A 23,795-nucleotide genomic window follows, 5' to 3' on the forward strand; every position below is an offset into this window, starting at 1 on the left:
TGGTTATTAATCAATGTTAGCTGGGGTTTCAAGATGGGCATCTCAGTATGTCTCTTTTTTTCTCTCATTTTACTGGGGTCTAATATTTCCTTGCTTTGTAGACTAATTTGGTCTGGCTTAAGTAGGAGTATACCGTGCTTTCTGTGGCTTTCATTTAAGAGACAGACAGCCTTCTTGCTCACAAAAACAGCATCACAGCTAGATAAGCCCCTGGCCAGTTAATATAGCAATACCTACATAAAAGCTAAATGTAAAGCTGTGACTGCCAATCAAAGCTTTAACCTAACGTGAAAGTGACTTCTCAGAAGTAGACCGGTTGGGAAAACAAGCAACCAAACAAAAGAAATCTACTCAAATAGGTTGTCTAAGAACTGAACGATGTCCAATAACAGCTCAGCTAGAGGTGTTAGGTTTATATCCATAAAGACTGATGATTGCATGTTTGTTCAATGGAGAAGCAAAAAATCCAAACTAACAAACAAATAAAAGAAAATCATATGCCAGTGGTTTACGGTGCCTTGTTAACATAGAATAGCACAACCCCAGTACTGAGACCAGGTTTTAAGGTCTGGATCAAGTGCATCCACCAAATTATTCAGAATAAGTATTAATAACAAGGGAGAACCCTGACTTAGAATGAATTCAGACACATGTCAAAATCATGAGTGTTATGAGTAATGCATATCCCAAGTGAAATATAACTCTGAGCAGCCAAATGTATCTAGGAAAGAAAGTAACAGTCAATACTGAAGACAGATCACCTCAGCATAAAGCATAAAAAATTCTGGAAGCTAAGTGGCTGCATGTAAAAAAGAAATGGGTAATGGAGAGAAAGAGAAAGAATGAACTATGAGCTTTTCTTTAGTGAGCGGTTTCAAAAAGAATATCCATTTACTTAACTAGTCATTAAAATACATGAACCTAATTGATAATTTATTAAATAAAACTTGACATACATACCAGAAAAGTTCATCTACTGTTAGTCTGAAATACTTACTTGTGATTACATAGCTCTCTTCTATTTGTATTTTTCTCAAATTGTAATACATGTAGCCGAAAGCAAAACTTTATTGTCATTTAATGTCATTTAATATACAGTTAATTTAAGTGCAAAGGTTTATAGCCACCTCTAATTTTTTTTATGAAGTTATGAGCAATAGTTCTCCAGACTTTCTTTCAAAGTTTTTCTTTGGACATTGGCTACATTTTCCACTCATTTTCAGTCCAGTTCTTGTGCCTGACCATTTTCAGACCTTTGTTTGTTTGTTAACAATGAATGAGTCATTCAAGCATAAATTGGTTTTTCTTCCTCTTTACTCAAGGAATGAACCAGTGTTGTGTCTAGATATAAAACTTAGCAAAGAACCAATTTTAAATAGTGTGTTTATGCACTGTGCTACTAGTAGCTTGTCATAAAAACACATCATTTGTTCCCATTTCTTTAGTCCGATCTATAAAAAATCTCAAAGATAACACAGTATGAAAGGCACAAAATAGTATTTTTGTATCAACAATGAGCTATTAGTCAAAACCTTGGCATATCTCAGCATGGTGTGCAGTGTGCCCTCAAAAAATATGAGGAAACTGGAAGAAAGTTGAAGACAAAAGCAGATGCAACCGGCCTAAGATAAAACTAAACTCTATCTGAAAGCTATGTCCATAAGAAAAGGGAAAAAAACTGAGCAAAAGTACAAGTTAATAGAAAAACACACAACAGAAAACTATCGATTATGGATTGACCTTCCCGGAGCCCGGATCTCAACATTACTGAAACAGTGAGATCCTCAGTGAACAGAACAGACATAGCACAGGACAAAACGCAGCGAACATCCAAAGTTACAAAGTATCTTGAAGACTACTTAAATAAATTGCTTAAGAGAGTTCAGGCTGTGTTGAAGAATAAAGGTGATCATACCAAATATTGACTTTTAAACTCGAGCTTTGTACTAACTCTGTTTTTGCCTTATAAACTATATTTCAATGTATGTCTGTTTGTTTTTCAATAAATTATTTAATCTTTCACCCATTTTCCTAGCAAAGTATAAGAGAATGACAGATGTCTCGAAACCTTTGCATAGTACTGTATATGGATATAAATTTACATATAATTTTTGCCTAATAAGAAAATTTATATGCAATTTCCTACTGGTCAACACCAACATAAACTTCATTAAAACTGGAAAATCTGTAAAAATCATAAGAAAAATTACATTTTTTGACATTAAGATGACCTAATTAAACTTTGAAGGCATACACAGTGATGCTGGTAAATGTGCCGTGTAAAGACGAATATATAATCATTATTTTTCTAATAATTCTTCCAAAATTACTTTGACCTGATCAAATTATTTATATTCAAACAGTTTTTGAATCTACACCACAAAATGTTCCTCTTCTCTTGAGTTAATTGCACAATATATATATGAAATATACTTTTATTTCTTTTGTTTTTTCATATGGTAACTGAGGTTAAATAGGTTTCTTTTACTTAACTCATTGTTTTCAAAAGCTGTTAAATGCAATTAATTGAAGTGATCTATATTTCACCTTTACTTTTAATGTTTAATAAATGAGGTTAATTGGATTGTCAAAATCTTTTGAGATCTTTTTAAAATGGAACCAGTGATTACGTGTACAGTTGAAACTAAGGAGCCTTTGACTTACATCATTACACCTGTCTCAAAATAAAAAGAAATGCGACACAATAATGCTCGACCAAATTTTAATTAGTTACTTTATTTGTAAGTATTTCCCTTCCCATTATGCAGTGAGTGTGATGATTAAAATACAATAAAGTGCTCTAATTACACAAACCTCCCATGGCTTTATGAGAAAAAAACTCATAATGGAATAAAGGGACAGTAAAAAAGCAGCTGTGTTAAATATTTCTGAGGGTTGGAAAAAAGAAAAACTGACAAAAACTAAAAAAATGTTTCCTGCTAACACTGATATTATCAACTTCATACGATTTTTAGCACCTTTACCTGGCATTAAAAGGTGACAAAGCAGAGACTGTATACAAAATGGTGTTCCATACGCCAGGACAAGAATGGCTCATAAAAATATAATTCCTTCCTTTTTTTTTGTTCTTTTTTCCCCTTCTACCACTGAGATAATCCTCTATCTCCCACTCTCAGTTTGCTACCAAAGCATTCAGGAAAAATATCTTGCACATTGTGAAGAATGACTTTACGGTAAGGAAGTGCATCATGTTCTTCAAAAGATTTGTTGCACCATTCCAACACAAATGTATCATGGAGCAAATTTGCACACCTCCTAAGCACAGCTCAGACCTTGAGGCTGCGTGTTACAAACAGCCCTTTGCAGTTTTCTGCTGAGCAGCTCCACTGGAGCAGATGGGAGTTGAGAATTGAGCATTATTCAATAATTTACTCAAGCCCAAGCAAGTCTTGACATTTGAACCACTCACCTTACTTTCCTCTCTAATTATTTGGGGTGCCTCCTCCATGATACACCACAGTTTATATTTACTGAAAGCTACCCTCACTAATGATAAGCAATGCATCATTTAAGTTGCTCTCTTCCATGGGAGAACTGACGCACATTATTTGCCAAGCGATGGTGTTAATCATACATTTTCTCTTTAACCACTGTTCCAGTAAATAGTTTGCTAAGAGCTCGTGGAAATGAGGTTTTGAGGCCTTTAGTGGGAAATTATCTTCGGGTCACAACCATCATTACTTTTGACATCATCAGGAAAGCTATTTCTGTGAATCCTCCACCACATCTGCTCACATTAGTCCTCTACATCTGTGGGATATGAGAAGACCATCAGATCGGATGACGATGATGTAGTCTCCCACACTGCTCTTTGGATCCACAAAAGAGTCATGTTCTTTTAATTGACCCCCCCAACCTCACTCCATAATGTTAGGCAATAGAGATAAAAGAGGAGAGACACACATCGTTCGGCTCAACACAGACATGCGAGCATCCATCAGCTACCAGCACAGAATGTCCCCATATCTGGCTTCGCTCTGAGAGGAAGTGAAGGCAGGAAGCGCACTCCCCGCCCAGTATTAGCAAACGGCACCTCCAGCAATCACTTTATTCAAAACGGCCTGGTGCTGTACCACAGTCCAATCAATGGCATTTATATGCTCTTTGAAAAAAGCCGATAATGGGATGAGGCAGTACAGGGAGCGAGGGAAGGCGGGGGAGGTGTTAGTGCTCTAAAGTGCCGAGTCTCTTTATGTCCTTTGTTTAAATAGAAATAGAACATGACAGTGCTGAATGGACGATTAGCCTTAAGGGCTAATGTCAGTCAAGAGTCTATGGGGATCAGGTGATCCCAACATTGGGCTGGTGCGAACGGGCACTGTTGTGTACCGCAGCATCAAAAGCGTGATCTGTCATTGAGACTCATACTGTGGCATGAAAAGGTTCAGACAGATTCCAGCAGCGAAAGTGACATCGTAGAGTTTTTTAGGGTGGTGGGATAAATGCCACTGAAGGAAAAGATCTAAACACTGAAGACAAACGCAAAGCCATGGATAGCTCTGTGATCTCACCGCTATCTGAGTTGCTTTGGGTACTGGAGGAAAAAAAAAAGAAAGAAAAAAAAAAACAGCCGTATTTTAGTAATTCAAACGCGATCGGAATTTTCAAGGGACTGCATTTTTAAAAGCAATCCATCCATCGGACACTCGGTGAAATGGTAAAAATGGAGTAGAGTTTAATTTAAGTAGAGAAAATGTTAATAATATTAACAAATAATAGCAAATCAAGTAATATAAAAAAATTCAACTCTTGCGTCATCACGTCATCAACAACCCTTTCCCAGCTGGTCTACATACCTGGAATGACACACACCTCTATGCTTACCTTGGAGTACATGGCCCCATTAAGGACCTCTCCATTGCGGATCCAGATAATTGAGGCCGCAGGTTTGGCATTGTCAGCATGGCAGGTCAGATTGAGTGGGTCACCGGCCCTTAGGCTTACAACTGGCCCTCCGCTGATGACTGGGTCTTCTGGAGGAACTATTGATCAGAGACAGAAACAAAGAAAGACAGGCCGTTAGTAAAATGTGCAGACGTGCACGTGTTTAATGTGTGATATATTTATGTTGATGGCAAAGTTAGGCCCACATAGCATTATGATCCAAAAAGTTCTGATGACCCAAATAACACAAAACTGCAGAAAAGTAATGCCTGCTACGAATTCGCAGCGAAACCCTAACTATATATCAGAGTTAGTTTCCTTTTAATGGGTGCACTTATGATGCCAACTGGGGACAAAATGCTAGTTCATTGTATCAAATTAAGTTTCTTTAGAAAACAAAATCCGCAGCTATTGTTAGGTGTTCATTAAAGGTAATGACTTCAGAGAAAAATGTATTTACCACATACCTAATGGAAAACTCAGTGAATGGTGTGGTTTCAAAGCAAGGAAAGCTTTGCAGACTGAAGTCCCAGCATGATTCTCTAAACAACAATAAACTCCATCATCACTCATTGCAGACTCAGCACATATGTGTCAGCATTAAATGTAATTCAGACACACAGATTTCCTCCCTTTATTTCTTACTGTGTTGACAAATACAGCAGAAAGACAAAAGCAGTGCTACAGTGTTGTATGTGTCTCTAATGGCACTGATCAAAGTCATATTCCCGTTTTACCCATGAGCTGATCTGTTTTCTCACTCTTTTTTTTTTTATAAGTGAAACTGCAGTGAATTATTGATTGACCTGAGTGCTCATTACAATGCAGATCTGGGGCAAGATGAAATCAAAGGCTGCAGGCAGCTGCCATATTCCCGTGCAATAGCATCATGATTGGAAGAAAGGTTGTTATGGGTTAGATTTATGCTGTCAAACAGATGTGAGAAGAATGAAACCAGAGAAAATGCAATTTGGGTTCTTTCTGGACATTGAATGACAATATGTATAAAAGCACTCTTTAATGGCAACATTAGGGCCTGAATGGCGTGCACGTAGCTATGCCGCTCTGTTGCTCATTCCTTAAATAACTGGAAAAAAATGTTATAACTTAACTTAGTTTTAGTTCAATGTTGCTAAATGTGTTTTTAACAACACCCCTAGTTAAATCTCAGACCCAGATAGCTGCATTTACAGTGAGAAGAACATTGTATTCCCTGCATATATTTCTGTTTATTTCCAGCGCTGCATTTTAGACTCACTTTTGTTTCTCACTCAACACTCTATTAAATTAGACATAATGCAAAACAAACCCTTCCGACTGAGCTTACTACATTCAGTATTCAGTTGTTCATTTTGAAGCAGTTACAGGAAACAGGTTCTCATTGAGGTTAGTGGTAAATACTGTTTATCAGAAATGTACTGCACACAATAATAAGGTGACTATTTTGGGATTTTTGTCTGCAGATCCCTTTTAGATACAGCAGAAAATAATCGAACAAGAAGAGGCGGCGCTTGTCTTGTACTGTGGCTTGGAAACATGTATTCACTGAGCAGATGCAGTTTTAGAGTTTTAGATTGCACTAAACAAAGACCAATTCCTCTGCTGATAAAAAGTTCTTCAAGCTGTGTTTGCTGCATTTTAAGATGTTTTATTGGTAAAATGGTCACATATCTTTGTAGTTTGAATACACATATAAAGCCTGGTCATCAAGGGTAACACAGCACTCCAGTGACAAAGACGTGCAGATCTTGGTTTTCATGCTGTGGTTGATTATTGTAAGGGGGGTAGATTTTACTCTACTGTGACTAATATCATTGTATTACATAACATTATTGATTAAAACATGGAAATGGGAAAAATATTTATTAATCAAATAATCTGCAAACACAACTATCACGACTGCTTTTTTTGAGTAAATAAAGGCTTAGTCAGACCAGCGTGGGAACAATGAAGTCTGTACTCTGGCTAGACCTAACTCTGACCAATCAGACCAGGAAAACTGCTATTTCAAAGACAGTTCAGACTTACTGATTCCTATTATGTACTTGAGTGTGAAATGCAGTGTTAATTCTGGCTGGCTCCCTTTCATCTGTACTTCATTAATATGCGGAGGGTCGGGAGAGGTAGAGGAATCTCAGGTCAGCACAAGCAGATAAGACAAGACAGTGTGCTGATCTAGGCAAGTAAGAAAGAATCTTTGTGAGAATGTGGTCACCGCCTGGTTCTTTATCAGCAATTGGATGCAAGGTCAAAAAGATCACTTTAGTTTATTCTTTTGCTAAGAATAGAGATTCAGCATGTGTTTGAGAGAATAAGAGACTGAAAAAAGGCATTATGAGCCTGGACTATTCCAGAAAGCTCTCCCATCTGTCAATAAATAAAAAAAAGTGAGGCTCAGTGATGGCATTTTGACTGTTGATTGCAAAAATACAAACCTACTGGTTTGCTGGCAGTGTTCCTTTGCACATATGACTGAAACATTAATTAAATGACAAGCAAGAAGGTTTTATATGGAGAGGGGATATAAGAGCTATTAGGAATTGCCAAGATTCTTTCGCTAATCATCACAACAGCAGCAGCAACAACCTCGATCAGGACTCATGTTAGCTGCTAATGGATTTAAAAATGATAGGGAAGCTTTTGGTCCACTCTCCCATACAAAACAGTCCCAGTTCATCATTATATCAGGGACACCTTGATTTAAATTTTTTTTTTTTTAAATGTTCTGAATCATGGCACAACAACTGGTTATGCTGAGGTCAAACCGCTCACTTGGTCATTCAATCATTCTGATGCTCGGTCATACCTCTCCTAAACTTCAGGTCAAAACATTTTTTAATTTCACAAAAATGTCTAATTTTCCCTCAGCGAGCCCCATACCGCGCTCTTTCCTTCATTTCGTTCAGAGAGACTTTGCTGTTTGTTTAAAACATGCTACAGCGGCCTAGTTGAAGTTGTGGTGTCTTTCTCTTAGCACACCTATTCAGAGGTTTCCTTGTTGTGAACATGTGCTGTTCCATTACTCTTGGTTCCTTTAGAAATGTTTATGTAGTTCTTTTTTCCCAGGGATGTACATCTCTGTGTTTTCCCATAAAGCTGTGATCAAGTCATTATCTGCACCTTCTCGCAAGTGATGGACTCGAGCTTGAATACCACACATTCATGTAAGGTGATATAAAGCTTAAACTGATTAGAAGTCTCACATAAAAGGTCTTTTGCGTAACGTTCAAGGAAACGTTCCTCTCTTGCACACGTTCAAACAAATCAGTTTCCTGTAAATAGGTGCTCAGCTAGGGTCGTAGGGTGACTCTACTAATGAGTGTTGTTATACTCTCCCAGGCTGTTTTAGTAAGTAACTGTATGGACCCTTTTGACCTTTTTATAGTCCCAGTTGTTTATTATTCAGCTTTACGTATTCCTCTGAGAGGTGGACCGTGCAAGAGGAGTTTATGATTTCATGCATAGTGGCGTTACATGGAAGAGGGAGTCGCAGCGAAAACGGCACTCTGGGTACGGTTTCAGGTCATGTCTCTCTGGAGGGATGCTTGCCAGAAAAACACAAAGGGTAAATGGTGAATATAACAAGGAGATGAAGGACATGCCTGGCTGCCTCCATCCAGCATACCTTTGTATCTTTCTGTCCTTCACAGTGTTTGAGGTCTTATGCAGAGTGTGTCAATATGGAGACAGTTTGTGACAGCCTGGGCTGAAACTGCTGGTTGTGTTAATAAAAAAAAGCCACAACTTGTGATCATCGCCACTAAAGGAGCACGGGGAATGTTCTAATCAAAACAAAAAGGCAGTTAAACTTGAGCGCAGAGGAAATGGGAACATCTGACCAATAACCTAGCATTCATTGAATATATAAATGACCAAAAAATATGATTAAAATAGATCTTTCTCTTCATCTAAGATCTTTCACTGATATTGCCTTATGACTGCCAGGTCTGACAGTTATACAGAGGCCAAGCCTTGAACTTGAATCAGCCATCATCATTACTGGGCTGTTTGCAAACTCGGCAGTCCCTAATGGTTCTAAATTAGCTCTTTACTGCAGCCATTCGATGGACTTGGCATAAGTGTGGTCAGTGGTACAGATTGATCACTCCTCTTTAATTACAGGGCTGACTCATTGCAAACTCTGCTCCACTCTGTCCATTTTTTTTTTTTTCGAGGATAATAATTTAATCCCTTTCAAGGCTTTCTCAAATTTGCATTCGTCTGTGCAAATTTGCTGGCGTGAATTCACACAGACATCAACTTTTGCAGGTATTTCGGTGATTACACGTTTTATACAAATAAGCAGACGACTGATTGCTGAATAGCCACGAAGCGGTTTGTTTTACGCACGTATTAATCAAACATGCAGCATTGGCAGTGGCTGCAGCTCAAGATTTAGGTAAAGAATAACTGTAAGATACAGCCAGTTCATTACTTTCATCATTTGCTTTCTTTGGGCCTGATTTGAGTGTGTGTTTTGATCCGGTGGCTTCAGATCATAAATGTCATAGTGGGTTCTAAGGAGCCTTTTATTTATTTCTGGGATAAATTCAAATTGCTCTGTCAAAACTCACATTCATTTACCTCATCTGATGCTTCATAAGGCTCGGGATTCATTTATGTGCTTCGCATCGCTATAAATGTCTGACTACATGCCCTACCTTCCATCAGAGTGAGTGAAAACAGACAGCGATGTCAGAAAAACATAGAATTCAGTGAGATCATTTACTGGTAGTGTATAATCAATTAGACCAAAGCATATTGATGTGTAATTAACAGTGAAAAGCAGTAAGTCTGTCAGCTCCAACAGGGGCTTGAATAAACCCAGGGGATCATAAATCTGCCTTTTGTCTCATGATACACATGAAATATCCAAACACTGGACATAAAGCTTGAATTTATGTGATAGCATGCACTAGAGTTGGCTCGTGCTGATCCTGCTGAGTTTTTAGGAAACCAGCACTGGGAGAAGTCCTCCAAAGCAGCCAATGAAATCTTGTGAGCACCCCAGCTTTCCAGGAGTGCGAGCAAGGAGGAAAAGCAATTTGGAGGCAAATGAATGAGAGAGCTCCACATAAGGTGGCTGGACGATGTAGGGGAGGGGAAGGCTGGCAACGTGTTAGCTGTGCTTCGGCGGACGTGTCCTGAACATCAATGTGATTCCTGACTTTCCTGTCTATTCCAGAAGAATACTTGCACGGGCTGCCTGTCACCCTGCCGCGACAGCTTGCAGAGTTTGTGATAGACAGATCAGGAAAAACAGAAGAGTAGAAGGGAGGAATACCCAGCGCAGGGTGGATACAAGAGACATGTGTGGCTCACTGGCCCAAATCACCGGCCCTCTTCAAGTGCTGTCATAGTACATCTGTTTGGAAGCCAGAAGATCTTCAGCCATGAGTGTGCACATGCATGAGACAGGAGAACAAATAAGAGTGAATAAAAATGAAATGAAAAGGAAAATAAGAGAAAAATGGCAGATTGCAGTTGCAAAAACAACAGCACAGCACTGATTTGTAGAAAATCCATGGCGCCATGGTGGAAATATGAAATAATAAGTTGCTAGAAAAGACAAAGAAGAGTAAAGAGAGCAAAGAGAGAGGTAGAGGAAGAAAGCAGCTGGACACCAATGGGACAGTAAGGAGAGATGATCAAAAGGCCCAAACTTACTAATTTTCGCTAAATTTTAATAGGTACAGTGTAGAAACACAGTGCGAGTCGGCATCATGATCTCTGCGAACACTGCCAAATAAAATGGAGGGAAGGAAGGATGAAGATGAGATGAGGAGTGGGTTGATGCCAGAGCTGTCAGAGATGTGCACTGCTTGCTCCGTCACAGCGCAGCCATGTGCAGCCCTAAGCTGCTCTCCACAGATTGGGAGGGTGCTGACATCGCTTCTCACCACCCAGCTGAGTTGTGCTCTATAATTACGTGTGTATTATGTATGTATGTTTGAATTTAAGGAGTGTGGTGTGGGGGTTAGGCAAGGTCAAAATCCAAGTTCCAACCCACAGTTAAGTAAAAATGTTTCATTCAAAATTTCTGGCTTCTGGTTATCAGCCCTTGTTGTTATATTTTCTCAAGCCAATCATTAGTTTGCTGACAAGAATTATAGTCAAGTGAAGAAAACCTACTCGCTGAGTAGTGCGGTGCATTCAAATTAGCTCAGCACCTGTACACAGTTGGTACTGTTGTTTCGCGGCGCATGAATTCATGTCATTTCTTCTCCTTCTGTTCAAATGCTGAGAAGGAAAAAAAAACCCAACAAAAAACCAAACATCCTACATACAGCCTGTCTGCCATAATCGCACACCTGCTCACTGCCTCTGATACCATAGATGTAGTTATTGTCCCATCTCATGTTGCAGAAAAGGCAGTGTAATGTGAATGTTACAGTCAAGTTTTCTCCCAGAATGACTGCCGCTTAGGACACCTTATCTCTCATTATACTACTGAGATGCTTGGCTAGGGTTAAATTACCTTTTGTAAAAGACAAATTGGTTACTTACAAGGAAATCTGCAAAAAATTTAATAAGGGTTCCTTAAAATGTGGCTCAAACAGCAGTATCCGGTAAGAAGGATACTGATATGGCTGACTTCGGTGACTGTAACTTTAACCTTTAATGAAAAACGAAAAAGCAGAGTCTTTAAAAGTCTTTAAAAAAAAAGATCACGTGCATCTAATACAGAAAATACATGTTTTCTATATAAACTTCCCCTTAGACTTTCTTACTGAAACATACTTCAAAGGCAGCACTTGAAGCTAAAACACACATTAATGAACTATTTGTGATAGTTTGTGGGTTTTTTCAGCATGAAAACTTCTAATTCTACAGTAGCTTTCTTTTCTTTTCTTTTCTTTTTTTTAGCCCTGCCCTCAAAGTTCATTTCCATTACTAAAAAGATGGCAGTGTGATCCTTGAGAAATAATGAATTCAGACTTATCCACAGAAATGGCTGATTCAGCTTTGGCAGTTGAAAACAACAATAACAAAAGATACCCTTGGGCTTTTGTGTACATGAATATTGTTGCTGAAGCATGGGCCCAAAACATTAACAATGCAGGAAAGGGAAAACAAATATCTTGCACACAATGGTTCATTCAAATGGCATGCTATCAATTATGTTTGTCAGACGACCAGCGTAATATTGTATTTATGAATGCTTTTCATTTCCAAAGATCTTCTGCGGGGCTTTGAATTTCAACCGCTGCACCAACTGCACATACATGGTTCTTCCATAAGTGAACCAACCACATATGGTTTAATTGTAAATGTTGAAATGCTGATGCGTAAATGTGCAAGATTAATAAGAAAGCTTATATCACGAGAAAAAAAGGACAAAAATGTATCTTATTGCACACTCAGACAACAATTTAAGCACAATTGGATAAACCGTACAATAAAGTGTTGTCACAATACTAACATTTCAAACTTGATACCAGCACTTGGAAAGATATTCAGTACTATTATCAACACATACAAAAAACAGAAAAGGCTAAATAGATGTGAAGAATACCAATCCGTGCACAGCTCAGCTATAGCCATGTTAATTTCCTGTGCTTCTGGTGGCTTGCCACCATGTTTTTGTTGCCGATCAAATAGAGCTGTTAAGGTAGGCTGTCGCATTTTCTGTCTAGCTGCTGGGAGACTATTCTCTGCTTCAATCTGTTACATTAAAAGAAACACAGCACCCCAGCCTTTCTTCATAAAGATCGGGGTGTCAGTCTTTGAGCTGCTTCGCTGAGTCTGTTGCGCTACTGTTTAAGTGTTCAGCTGTTAGTGAGAGGAGGGGCTCTGTGCCTGTCTGTCTGCACCACTGCTGTGTGAAGCTGTGTGTCAGCTGGAGGAGGCGACGACAGCACTGCTGGTATCAATACTGTTACAAATGAGTATGTGATCCCATTGTTCGTTTCAGGATCCGTTTAGCATCTGAGTACCAATTTTTTGACATTATTTGCTACATATGGTACATAATAAACAAAAGTTAAGAACTGTGATATCCAGAGACACCAGTGTTACACAATAAGTGATGCAACTTTTCTGAATGGGGGATTATTTTCTACTACACAAAAAGCTTTGTAACTCCTTTTTATTTCCTCCAGATAACGTCGACATCTTAAAAGATCTCCTGTCATTATATGTATGCTTCAAGCCAAAATATAATCTCATCAAGGTTAATGGATGATCAAAAAGATACTTGAGAATAGCTGGTGATGATAAATAAACAATATTGGTCCTAGTGGCCAGGCATTTTTTATCTTTTGAGTTTATCTTTAGTAAATTTTAATGAACAGCCAACAGTGAACAGTGTACAAAAAGCTTACAAATTAACTGTGTGTCCTTTTAAGACAGGATTCAAAATTAAGAGAACTAACTAATTAAAGGAATTCAAGGCTGTCCATTAAGTAGGAAGGGTTCATTAAGTGACTGGGAAAAAAAGGCGTGAGTAAATGCAGACGGTGACAAAAAAGCCCACTTAAAATAAAGACTAAAATGACAGCAATGTCCGTCAATAAATGGCACTACAATTCATTAAAAGCATATTTCTTTTGTGTAAAGGATTACCACAATCCAGTTAATTTAAAATAAACCAAACACCTTAGATAAGTTTTTCAGCCAAAGACCTTAATCAAACAACAGCGATCCAACTTCCTTTCATTCCACCGGTCCCCAACCAAAGGTAGAAAGATTAGAGCAAAGGTCTGGAGAGGTGCCAACTAGCTGCAAGGGATATAATTAGCCTCAGGGGTCTTTTTTGGACCTGAAACCCTCCATTCTCTTCCTTCATGACTAATTCACAAGACCTTGATTCTCCTTTGGCATCTGAGAGTAAGCCTGCAAGCCATGCAAACTCTTAAGCTCACTATCCATTTAGTTGCCAAAGCTTTTCGATGAAGGGACTTCATTACCGTTTATAAATGTTGATGTAGTCAGTCTTTTTTTAACCTCCTTACTCTTCCCCATTTAATTATTGGCTGAAATGAATAAGAGTGAAGTAAAGGCTTTCGCTCCCTTTTCTAGTGAACGGGTGGGTTGTTTACATGTGTATTTCTTACAAGGCCAAACTCAGTGAAAAGCAAAGAGAGAAAAAAGACAGAAAACTTGAAACATGCAACTTTATTCTTTAGCAGTATGAATATTTGTGTTCTGTGTTTCCAAAGATATCAAAGTTAAGTGTCGAGAAGTTACTCTGACATGGCACATGGATGTATATGGGCTGAAACTGAATTATAAAAGATGGAGAGGAGAGCTTTAGATTTATTCTGCTGTCAGTTTGGAGATGGAAGACTTTGTGTGCGTGTGTGTGCGCACTGGTGGGTGTGAGGATGCATTTAAGCATAATGCATATATGCCTATGCGCCGTATTTGTGCCTGCGTGCGCGCATATAGGCGTGCGTGTGGCCGTAGCTGCCTTCCAAGTCGATAGACACACTCTGTCACCGCTGGCAAGTAATTGACAGCTAGGAGTTTGCAGTGACACAGGCCTTGCATATATTTCCTCCATTACCTTGTGTGTAGATCAGCCTGGAGTTCTCCCTGGCAGCGCATTGTGGAGTCATTGAGCTTGGCAGGGGATTAAACAAACACCTACCATTCAGGCTCATGGGGAGGTATGATAAACTCTCTCGCTCTCAATAAGTCAAATACGAATAAAGGTGTTCCCTTTCTCGTAGCTTATTAGCTAAGATAATACAGTTCACCCAAATGCTGCACTTTCTCGCTGCTGTGTGCTGCTTACGGTTGAAACTTCAGGGTTAGCAAATAGTGCTTTATTGCTTTAATTTACTTGGAATATGCCAAGATTCGGCCACATGGAGTACGGGGGGGGGGGGATAAAACTGAAAGTAGAAAAATATTTGCATCCACTGCTTATGGCAACCGTTTGCTCCCATATGAGCATCCTTTCACTGAAGGCAGCTTTTACCTTGAAAATTTCCAAGACTACTAAGGCTAAACAAAGTGGTGTTTAGCATCCTATTAAAGTAATAATACATAATCATAAAGAAAAGCTGGCAGCACAACAATATTAAAAGTAATGAATTTTTTAAAAAAAGAAAAAAGAGGAAAAAACTGGTAAATTAAAAACAAATACAAAATAATAAAGATTATAAAAAATGAAGGAAGAGATGATAAAACATTATAAAAGACACCAAACAAATAACTCAAAGTGGAAGCACAGAGAAAGCCAGCGTATAAAAATATGTCTTTAGAGGGATTTAAAAGGCGATAAAGAGCTTGCCAATCTGATCTCTTCGCTGAGGTTGTTCCAAAGAGTGGGTGCCCTGATAGAAAAGGCTCAGTCACCCTTGGTCCTGAGCCGAGACTGTGGGATGGCCAGCACAGCCTTGGCCGAGAACCTCAGGTTACGACCGGGCGCAGTGTCAGAAGATCTGAGACACACTTTGGTGTGAGCCCAGAGCTGGCCTTGAAAAACATTATTAAAATCTTAAGATCAGTTAATATTAATAGGTAACCAATAAACCTTTTATTTATTTATTTTAGTTTTGGTGAGGTGTCTGACTACTGCACATGGACAAGGTTGACTATGTTGGTTCAGACATGTGAATTGCATTGAATTGTTGGAGACAATTCAATGCAATGCAGTGATCCACAAACGCAACACTCAGCTCTAATCAAACTAAAATAGAGGATTTACCAGCATCAGCAGCAACCAGCAAATTATTCATCACTCTGAGAGCCAACTCTGGGCTTTGGTTTGCTCTAAAACCTGACTGGAGCAACAACCTTTTTCAAAGACAGGGAAGAAAGGGAAGTTTAGACATGCCCATGCCAGATGTTAACAAGCCAGCTAGCTAGCATTACCCAGCATGCTCAGTGGTGCCATTTTTACAAATGGGGATTTATTAGTTTTTGGACTAATTTATGCCTCAACTGAATCCTGTGTTCCAGTAATGTGTTGAAAAGAGCTGTGGATTACTAATTGTTCCAAAAAGTTGAATCAACTTTTTTGGGATTTTCTTACCTAGATGATTGAGCATGCATCAAGACATTACTAATTGTTGTTATATATTAATGAGTGAGTGATAAAAACCGTGACTGAGTTAATACAGACCTTTTTCTCCATACTCTAGACCAGGGGTCTCAAACTTAAATGAGCTGTGGGCCACTGCTGGCACTGTCATCTCATTGGAGGGCCTCTTTAGTGTTCAAGTAGTACAAAAAAACAACAACAACCAAACAAACAAACAAACAAGAAACACCCACAAATATTTCTGAAAATGTAGTGTTTTGTTTGTGTTTTTACATTTCAATTATTGTGTAACAACACAAAACTGCAAACGTGAACGCAATTGTTTTTCTCACTGTTAACTGAAGCCTTTCATTGAACTACCAAATAAACAAGTTGTTAGTCTCTTTCTGGCCGGACACGTGGCAGCACTTCTGCTATCATTTTGTTCCTATTTAACAAAATAAAAATGCAGACATAAGTGTGCACATTAGCTTTTGACTGCAAGTGAAAATTATTTTCTTTTCAAACAACTCTCTCACTGAACTAACACAGCCAATCCCTCGACATGTTTGTACTCTCTGCTCATATTAAATCCATTGTTGCTTTTTAAAGAACTTATTTTAACATTGCACTCAACAACAAGCAAGTCTACCCTAACAAAAAAGTAACTTCAAGGGCCAAATCGCATTATATTTCTTCACGTCAATATACGGCCCGCACTAGGGGTGACGTGGGCCGCAAGTGGCCCCCGGGCCACGAGTTTGAGATCCCTGCTCTAGACTGTAGAACCTTTCAGTGGGAGGCCGGTGTTATGATTCAATAAAGTTGCTTGAAAAGCCAAAGTGGAAGTTTAATCTGTTTGCAGATGTAGCAGAATCATGCATTAAAATGGGTATTGCGTCCAGCAGTAACATCTTGAATTGCCTGTCGGGCTTTTTTTCTTTTTCCCCTAATGTCCCCTGAGTGTGAGGTCTGATTGCAAAGTTTCTAAGAAAAGCTCGATGTTAGAGCATCTGAACTTTGAAAGATGTGAACATGCAGCCTAATAAGGAAAGCAATAGATGATGGGAAAAGTGCAGTCACACCAGACATTTTAAACTCTGAAGAAGTATCCATAATTATTCACTTATATCCATTTGCAGGGAGGGGGCTTGTGCTGCCAGAGAAACATTATGCTGCAATTTGTCTTCCCCTCTCTCGTTTTCTCTTTCTGTTTTCTCCCCTACAAAATCGTTAGTTTCACTTTTCATTAGGCTGGATCAATATGGCGGATGAGTCGCTGGTGGTGAGGAGCGGGCGTCAGACATCCCACAAATTCCCCACTCTTTTCACTCATTCCTTCCTTTGCTCTCTTGCTCTGCCACCGACTTGAGTTATCTATTCAGCACTCACCTACTGAGGAAGGTTAAGGGAAGAACGCTTGAAAGACCCGAGTAAGAGACGTGAGCCAGAGGTTGGACTAGAGCTACCCAATAAGGCAGAAATGAAAACACTGAATGATAACCCAATAAAGTTTAATTAAGAGCCTGTCACCTCTCAAGCTTATGGTAATAATGGAAATGGAGGCTGCATGCCGAGGAAGGAAATTAAAGTGGAAATAAGGTTCTGTAAAAGTTTCGTCATATTGACACTGTCTGCCAAATGGGAAAAAGTTATCACGGATTCCTGATTCCTTTTCAAAAGCTTAAATAAAGGATTATCTTTTCTTTTCAAGATTCCCAACATCATTTTTTATCGTGTTTTGGAAAACATCACATGACATATTAGTTTTGATTTGTTGCTGGAAAGTGGGAAGAAAAAAAACAACCCTACAACCTTTTTAAGCATTGAATTTGTTAGTGGTGCTTTGAGCTGTGGTGGTGCTTCTATCCAGTGCTTAGGTTCAAGAATACTTGGATTTAATACATATACAACACTGTTATTACACTATTGTATCAAATAAATGGAACAAAGATGTTTACTTTGATCTAACGGCATCACACATTTCCCTAAGTTAAGAACTGATAGTTGACAGATTAAAAAGAGAGAAGCCAGTGCTTTTTTTTGTTTTTTTCCACAAGCCATTTGCAATCCGGTGATTGGAGGCTGCTGGCACTGGTACAGTGGGTTTGTTTGGAGTTGCCGTGTGCTCAGTGTTGACTTACCCAGAACAGTGAGGCGGGCAGGACGGGACCTCATGGCAGCCTGAACCGCCTGGCACTCAAACACTGCATCATCCGTCAGTTCAACATGCTGGATTTGCAAATGATGCTCCCCTGAACCATGGTTGCCAGTCACCGTGTAACGAGGGTAGCCTGCAGTGCAAACACATTTGTCCATTTGAAAATCAAAATACTGTGCACTCGCCAAAAGCAAGATGATAAAATGATTATTTTTTTAAAGCTTTTAATAACAAATCCATTTTGTAAAAAAAGGAAGAAAAAAGAAAACACTGAAAACAATTGTTGCTTTGTTACCTTTCACAGTTCAGGCATTAACATATTAACTTTAACTGAGCTGCAAAAGCATGTAATTTAGATAACAGAGAAACTGATTTTACAATGACTTTATAGGTGAACATAGCTTGAATGTTAATTTGTTACTTCACTCACAATGCATTTTCATACATTTCCATGTTTTTACAGCACTCCTGCCAATTTTAATGAGTAGCTGAAGAATTCAGGATAATGATTTTTTTTCTTTTTTTTACTGCAACTATAAACAGGAATTAGTTTGACTTGTTCCAGCAAAGCTTTCTGAAATGATTTACAGCTTAATAAGGCAAGAATGGAGAACAACATCCAAGAGACATGGACATTTTGCACAAGTCAAGAGAGATGGTTTTAAAGAAATTACCTTCAACTATTATCGAAATGTGCACTGCGAGTGTTTAGCGGCGTGCGTCGCTCGATGGGGTTAGATGAGCAAGAAGAAGAATGAGTTTAACTGGGCGGCTCTGTGGGGTATTCCGCATGCTTTTGGATTTGCTCGTTTCCTAAGATGGATTGTCTTTTTTTTTCATGCTCCGTATTTTTAATTACTGTGGATACAGTGCTTGGAATACACGGGGAATGTGTGTTTATACAAATTAAACTCCCACAAATGCGAGTAACTTCCAGTTGAGAACTGCTTTTTCCTCCAGTAGCGCTTATATAAATATCATTGATGAACCTTGAGGAGTGAATTGGAGAGTTTTACAGGGGAGCAAGGACAGGCTTTTAAAAAGGCCAGCCCTCCAAACATTGTGTATTGTAACAGGAAACCTCACACTTTCTGCTCACATACTTGGAATTTTTGTTCCAAAAAAAAAGTTTGGGCTTCTTACCAACAAATTTTTAGGAACAGAATATGGATTTTCCGATAACAACCACCTTATAAGTCAACTTCACTTCAGCGATCCCTCAAAATCACTATAAAGGGTTTGCTCTCTGATTATATGTTTTACTAACCACAGGGAACATAACAGACTGGGCAGCCTTATAACAGCTTTTAAGTCCTTGAATTTGTCTACTGCAAAAGCCCATCGTATGCTCAAAGACCAATTACTGATGGTTGCTTCATTGAATCCAGTAGCCTTTAATAGAGCATGAAGTGGGCCTCATTATATGCTGGTGGGGTGAGTTACAGCCGATTAAACTACTCTCTGCATTTCATCTTCCAACATGTAGCTTTTAATCTTGTGGGTCTATACACTGGGAAGAACAAAGGACAAAAAAATGCCTAAATGTAAGCAGTGCAACCAGGCAGAGGACACAGGAGAAGTTTAAAGACGTGGCACGCTAACCAAGATGACCAAAATGCCACCAGCTACTGTTCTGAGGGAATACTTAGAACGCAGTTGATAAATGTCTTCGTTCTTTCAGTTTCATATGGAGGAATGGCAGTAAAAAAAACCCGCTGTAAATACAGTTAACACAGGCCCAATCACAAGTAAAAGCTCCCATGAATAGTATTAATAACCACTGCCTGAAAAGGAGCTTTCTACTTTTCCACACTCAGGAAAAAAACTGTAAAAAAAACCGAAGCTTAAATGAAAGGATGCACCATTATGTTCACAAGGTCACCCAGAGACCCATTTTGCTTCAGTTTTATGTTCACTGATGAGATTCAAAGCAATAGTGCCATTTTGGATCACAAGGGTAATGATCATTGCGCAAATCTGAATTATGTGACCTTGAGTTGACTGCAGACTACACAGCCAAGCCTTAACTGCACCCGGGAAACAAGATGCACTTCACAACTTCGCTTTGCTCGTCTTAATTGTGGCAAGGTACGAGGCATGCAAATTTCTGTTACGCAAACAGATGATCTTGCCAATTACCTCATCTGTGCCTCTGGCAAACTAAGAATAATTTCGCTGTGTGAGGACATGGCTCCGTTCCAGTTTCATCTCTGTGCATTAGCCGAATCCGAACGGAATGCAATTTGCATTTGCCGTGGATAGTAAATGACAAGAATGTGTCTAATTTCCAAACAGTATAAACATGCTGAAATGTGTTTTTGTCATCTCATAAGCACCTTGATCATGTATTTTGCCAATGTGACTGAAGTTATACTGACACACATGAAGACTGATCACCTCGGCACATGTGACGTGGGTCATTGATCTTAGATCTCGGGGAATTTCAAAGACACCACGCGTTACCCAAAGCAAACAATGTAAAATAGGCCCATTAAGGAGTAATGAATCCATCAGAGGAGAATGGATTTGTCTTTGGGCCGAATCAATGGTGACTGTGCGCGTGTGCGTGTGCGTGTAACTATACAGACACTTGAGGGGTGGCCTAGTGATTTATGGCATTTACCTAGAGCACATTTCACACAGTGTAAGCACTGGGGGATAGAGAAAGGTTTTGCTGCATCTGTGAACAGATGACCGGAGTGTTCAATTTGATCTCATGAGAGGCAGGAGTAGCACCTGCTCGCATCTAAAGGTCTGCCATCAGTCTCTTCTCAAGAAAGCGTCCTCCTGGAGTATATCCACAAGTGCATGGCAAAACGTATATAAACACTTCCCCGTCCATCTCGCTCTGCGTGCACACCGGGAGAATTCACTTATAGCCGCTCTGCCCATTGTCGCCGTCAAATTGTGCAGCAGATACATATTCATGGCATTGACTGGCATGTGGAGCTGCTGTGGGGCTACTTCACTTTTCTTTAATTAGAGTGGAAAAGCATGGCACAAAAGGGAATGAAGAGGAAATTCAGGGACAGATAGGAATCATTGGCTTTTGTGCTATGATTTCTCGCGCTGAATGGTGAAAGAGTTCTCTCAGTTTAATCACTGCTCCTGTGAATGGAAACAGGTCCCAGGCGGATCACGCTGCCAACGCAGCTTCTTTCTATGAATACCCAAGCAGACCTGTATTATTGAAATGCTCCATGCAACATTTGATTCGTCGCACTTTTTATGTATACAGCTGCCAATTTCCTTTCTTTGTGTACATCTTGCAATGATGTACCATCACTCGTTTACTTCTGCATGCGTTACTTGTTTAGGTAGGCAGGAGCGGCAAAAAATAAAGAAAATGGAAAAAAAAAAAAGGGACAGCTGTGGAGTGCTTTATTTTGAAAAAGTGTCATCTGCTTCAATAGGAGGCACTCAGCTCCTGTCCGTATCATAGGGTTGATTTCAGCAACCTTTCCTCTCCCGACAGGAATCTATTCCTCCTTTATATGAAACCGTGCACATTTTTAAACTCTCAAACTCTACACATCGGGCCTGATTATTCATCCAAACAACAGGAAGAAGAGAGCTGATGGAGAAGGCCAGAGTTTCTACATCCTGCCCGTGGCTGGGAAATTATTTACAGACGCGTTGTTAAAGAGTGATCTACTGCAGTTCTCCTAGGTGTGACGACCCGACGTTCTCTCTTTCCTCTTTTCTCCACCTTACTCCGACTTTACCCATTCCTGAAATGAGATTTCATCTTGATCGTCTTGTCTTGTTAAATCAATAAAATAGAAGAGGATAAACATCTCTGCTCCACTCTGACCCTAAATAAAATTGTGCTCCCTCTTACTCCCTCTCTCTTTCATTCCATCTCCAGCAATCATAAGTACTTTCCCTGTCTGCCTCCTTTTCCTCCAAAGAAGACTCGAAGACTGCGGGACTATTGTTTACAGCTACCTATCAGCCTCCCCTGTGCCTGATAAGGACCTGAAGAGAGAATAAGATGGCTTTACTGGGGCTCTGTCAGCCACTGAGGTTTAATTACAGACCGTGCTGGTGACAGGAAAAGGCCTTTAAAGAGCGTTTGCTAAAGGTCAGAGGGTAGAGGACCTCAAATCTGTAGAGCAATACATATTTAATCGCCGGTGATCACGAGAGACATTTCTGTTTTGAAAATGGCCACAGTTGGATATTGTGACACTGTGCCGTGAATCGCAATTAACTCAGATGTCTCAGTGGTCACAGAGCAGACGTGCACGAGGCAAATTAGAGAGCTCTAAAATAAAGACTGTGCCCTTAAAGAGTAATGCAACATTCAAATGAATCTCTGTTTCGGGAGAATTTTATGAACCTTTCAATAAATAATGCAGCAGTGACATGGTGTTGTGGGGTTTTCTTATCCAGCAGCTTTGCGCTTCAAAAGGTTGTTCAGGTTTATTAAAAGGAGCGATGCGTTTCCTTGAAATTCATCAAGGTCGCCAGCACACAAAGCTTTGATTGGTTTGACAACGGGCTACTAAGTGACAGTGCAGTAGTCACTTTTGCACTAAATTAAACAATTAAGACAATTATGCACGAGGTGCAGTGTAATTAGAGGACACCAGGTACTCTTCAAAAAGCCATTTAGAAGCCTGAAGCACCAACAAAGACCAGGGCAACAACTCATTTTGTGCTGCAGTTGGTTTGAAACTATGAAAGATTCAACTTTGCATGTAACAGAGTGACATAAATGAGTTTTCTTTTTGCTCGTTCATGTTGAGTGATACAATTAGTACGCTTGCAATTCTTGTTTTATGAAACACACTATTAGGGGCCCTGCTTTATCTCTCTGTGGATTCATGTGTTTGGCAAAGGGTAGCTTGTTGACACTTGTGGACTTGAGATGACAAAAAGCAGCCATCTGAATATGACAGTTATATTAGAGGGTATAATTAATAGATGAAACAGAGGGCAACACAGAAATCCAGGGTAACATGCTCAAGGGGGATAGATGCTTACCAGAGAGGTCTCTGCCCACACCCAGCGCCAAGCCGTTTTTGATCCACAGGACGACGCCGTTATAGCCGGGGATACTGCACGGTAATGTCACAAGCTGGCCTGCCACCACCACCAGGTCCTGTGGCTGCTGGGAAAACATGGCCTCTGTCCCTTAAAAAGCAAAAGAAAGAACAGGGAAAAAAGAAAGGGGAGGGGTTAACTGTAAGCAGATTAAATCACTGCGCTATTTTTAATGTAAGCGAGTAAAGTGAAGAGGGCAAGAAAATGTTTACATCAAAAAAAAGAAGGAGGAAAGAGAGATGTTTTTATAAGCACCTGCTTTCAGCGCGCAAAATACCGAGTGAAGAGAGAGGGAGGCGCGCCGAATCACGTTGAAAGAAGCCTAAAGGGTGATATACAAATGTGGCACATCCTTTCAGTATTCATGATACTGAGGCAAGATACCGCGCATGCATCAGAGGTGTCAGTGCAGCAACAGGACTGAAGCACAGGCTAAGAGACAGCCGTCACAGTTCGGCTTGGTTCATTTATGAAGGATGTCACCGTACAGATGGGCTGGGCCCGTACACACCACAGCAGATAACACAATCTTGTCTGCCAACACAGGCTCTAGTGGCATATATTAACTGAAGCTCACACCCATGTAGTCCAACTGTGTGCGACTACTATTAGATGCACTCCTCTACTGCATGTTCAAGCGGAAAGTAGTGAGTAGTGAACTCCATTAGAGGCAGAGTGTGTTAATGGGGAGGCTGTTGTGTGTGTGTG

At 39.7% G+C, this 23,795-nt stretch overlaps 1 protein-coding gene across 9 annotated transcripts in view; it reads right to left on the minus strand.

The window, feature by feature from the left end:
- kirrel3b (kirre like nephrin family adhesion molecule 3b) overlaps nucleotides 1–23,795 on the minus strand; it is a 164,313-nt gene that overhangs the window by 46,143 nt on the left and 94,375 nt on the right. For 6 of the 9 annotated variants that reach the window (XM_019345339.2, XM_013269383.3, XM_013269385.3 and 3 more), the window contains exons 3-5: nucleotides 23,028–23,177; nucleotides 18,022–18,171; nucleotides 4,834–5,003 (exon numbers count right to left, since the gene is read on the minus strand). In XM_019345339.2, the coding sequence (XP_019200884.1) occupies nucleotides 4,834–5,003; nucleotides 18,022–18,171; nucleotides 23,028–23,177 (470 nt within the window). The remainder of the gene's footprint in view (nucleotides 1–4,833; nucleotides 5,004–18,021; nucleotides 18,172–23,027; nucleotides 23,178–23,795) is intronic. The other 3 variants (XM_005474592.4, XM_019345338.2, XM_013269382.3) reach the window with 1 other exon arrangement.

The sequence above is a fragment of the Oreochromis niloticus genome, linkage group LG14 (genome assembly GCF_001858045.2).
Source record: "Oreochromis niloticus isolate F11D_XX linkage group LG14, O_niloticus_UMD_NMBU, whole genome shotgun sequence".
In the NCBI taxonomy this organism is placed as follows: domain Eukaryota; kingdom Metazoa; phylum Chordata; class Actinopteri; order Cichliformes; family Cichlidae; genus Oreochromis; species Oreochromis niloticus.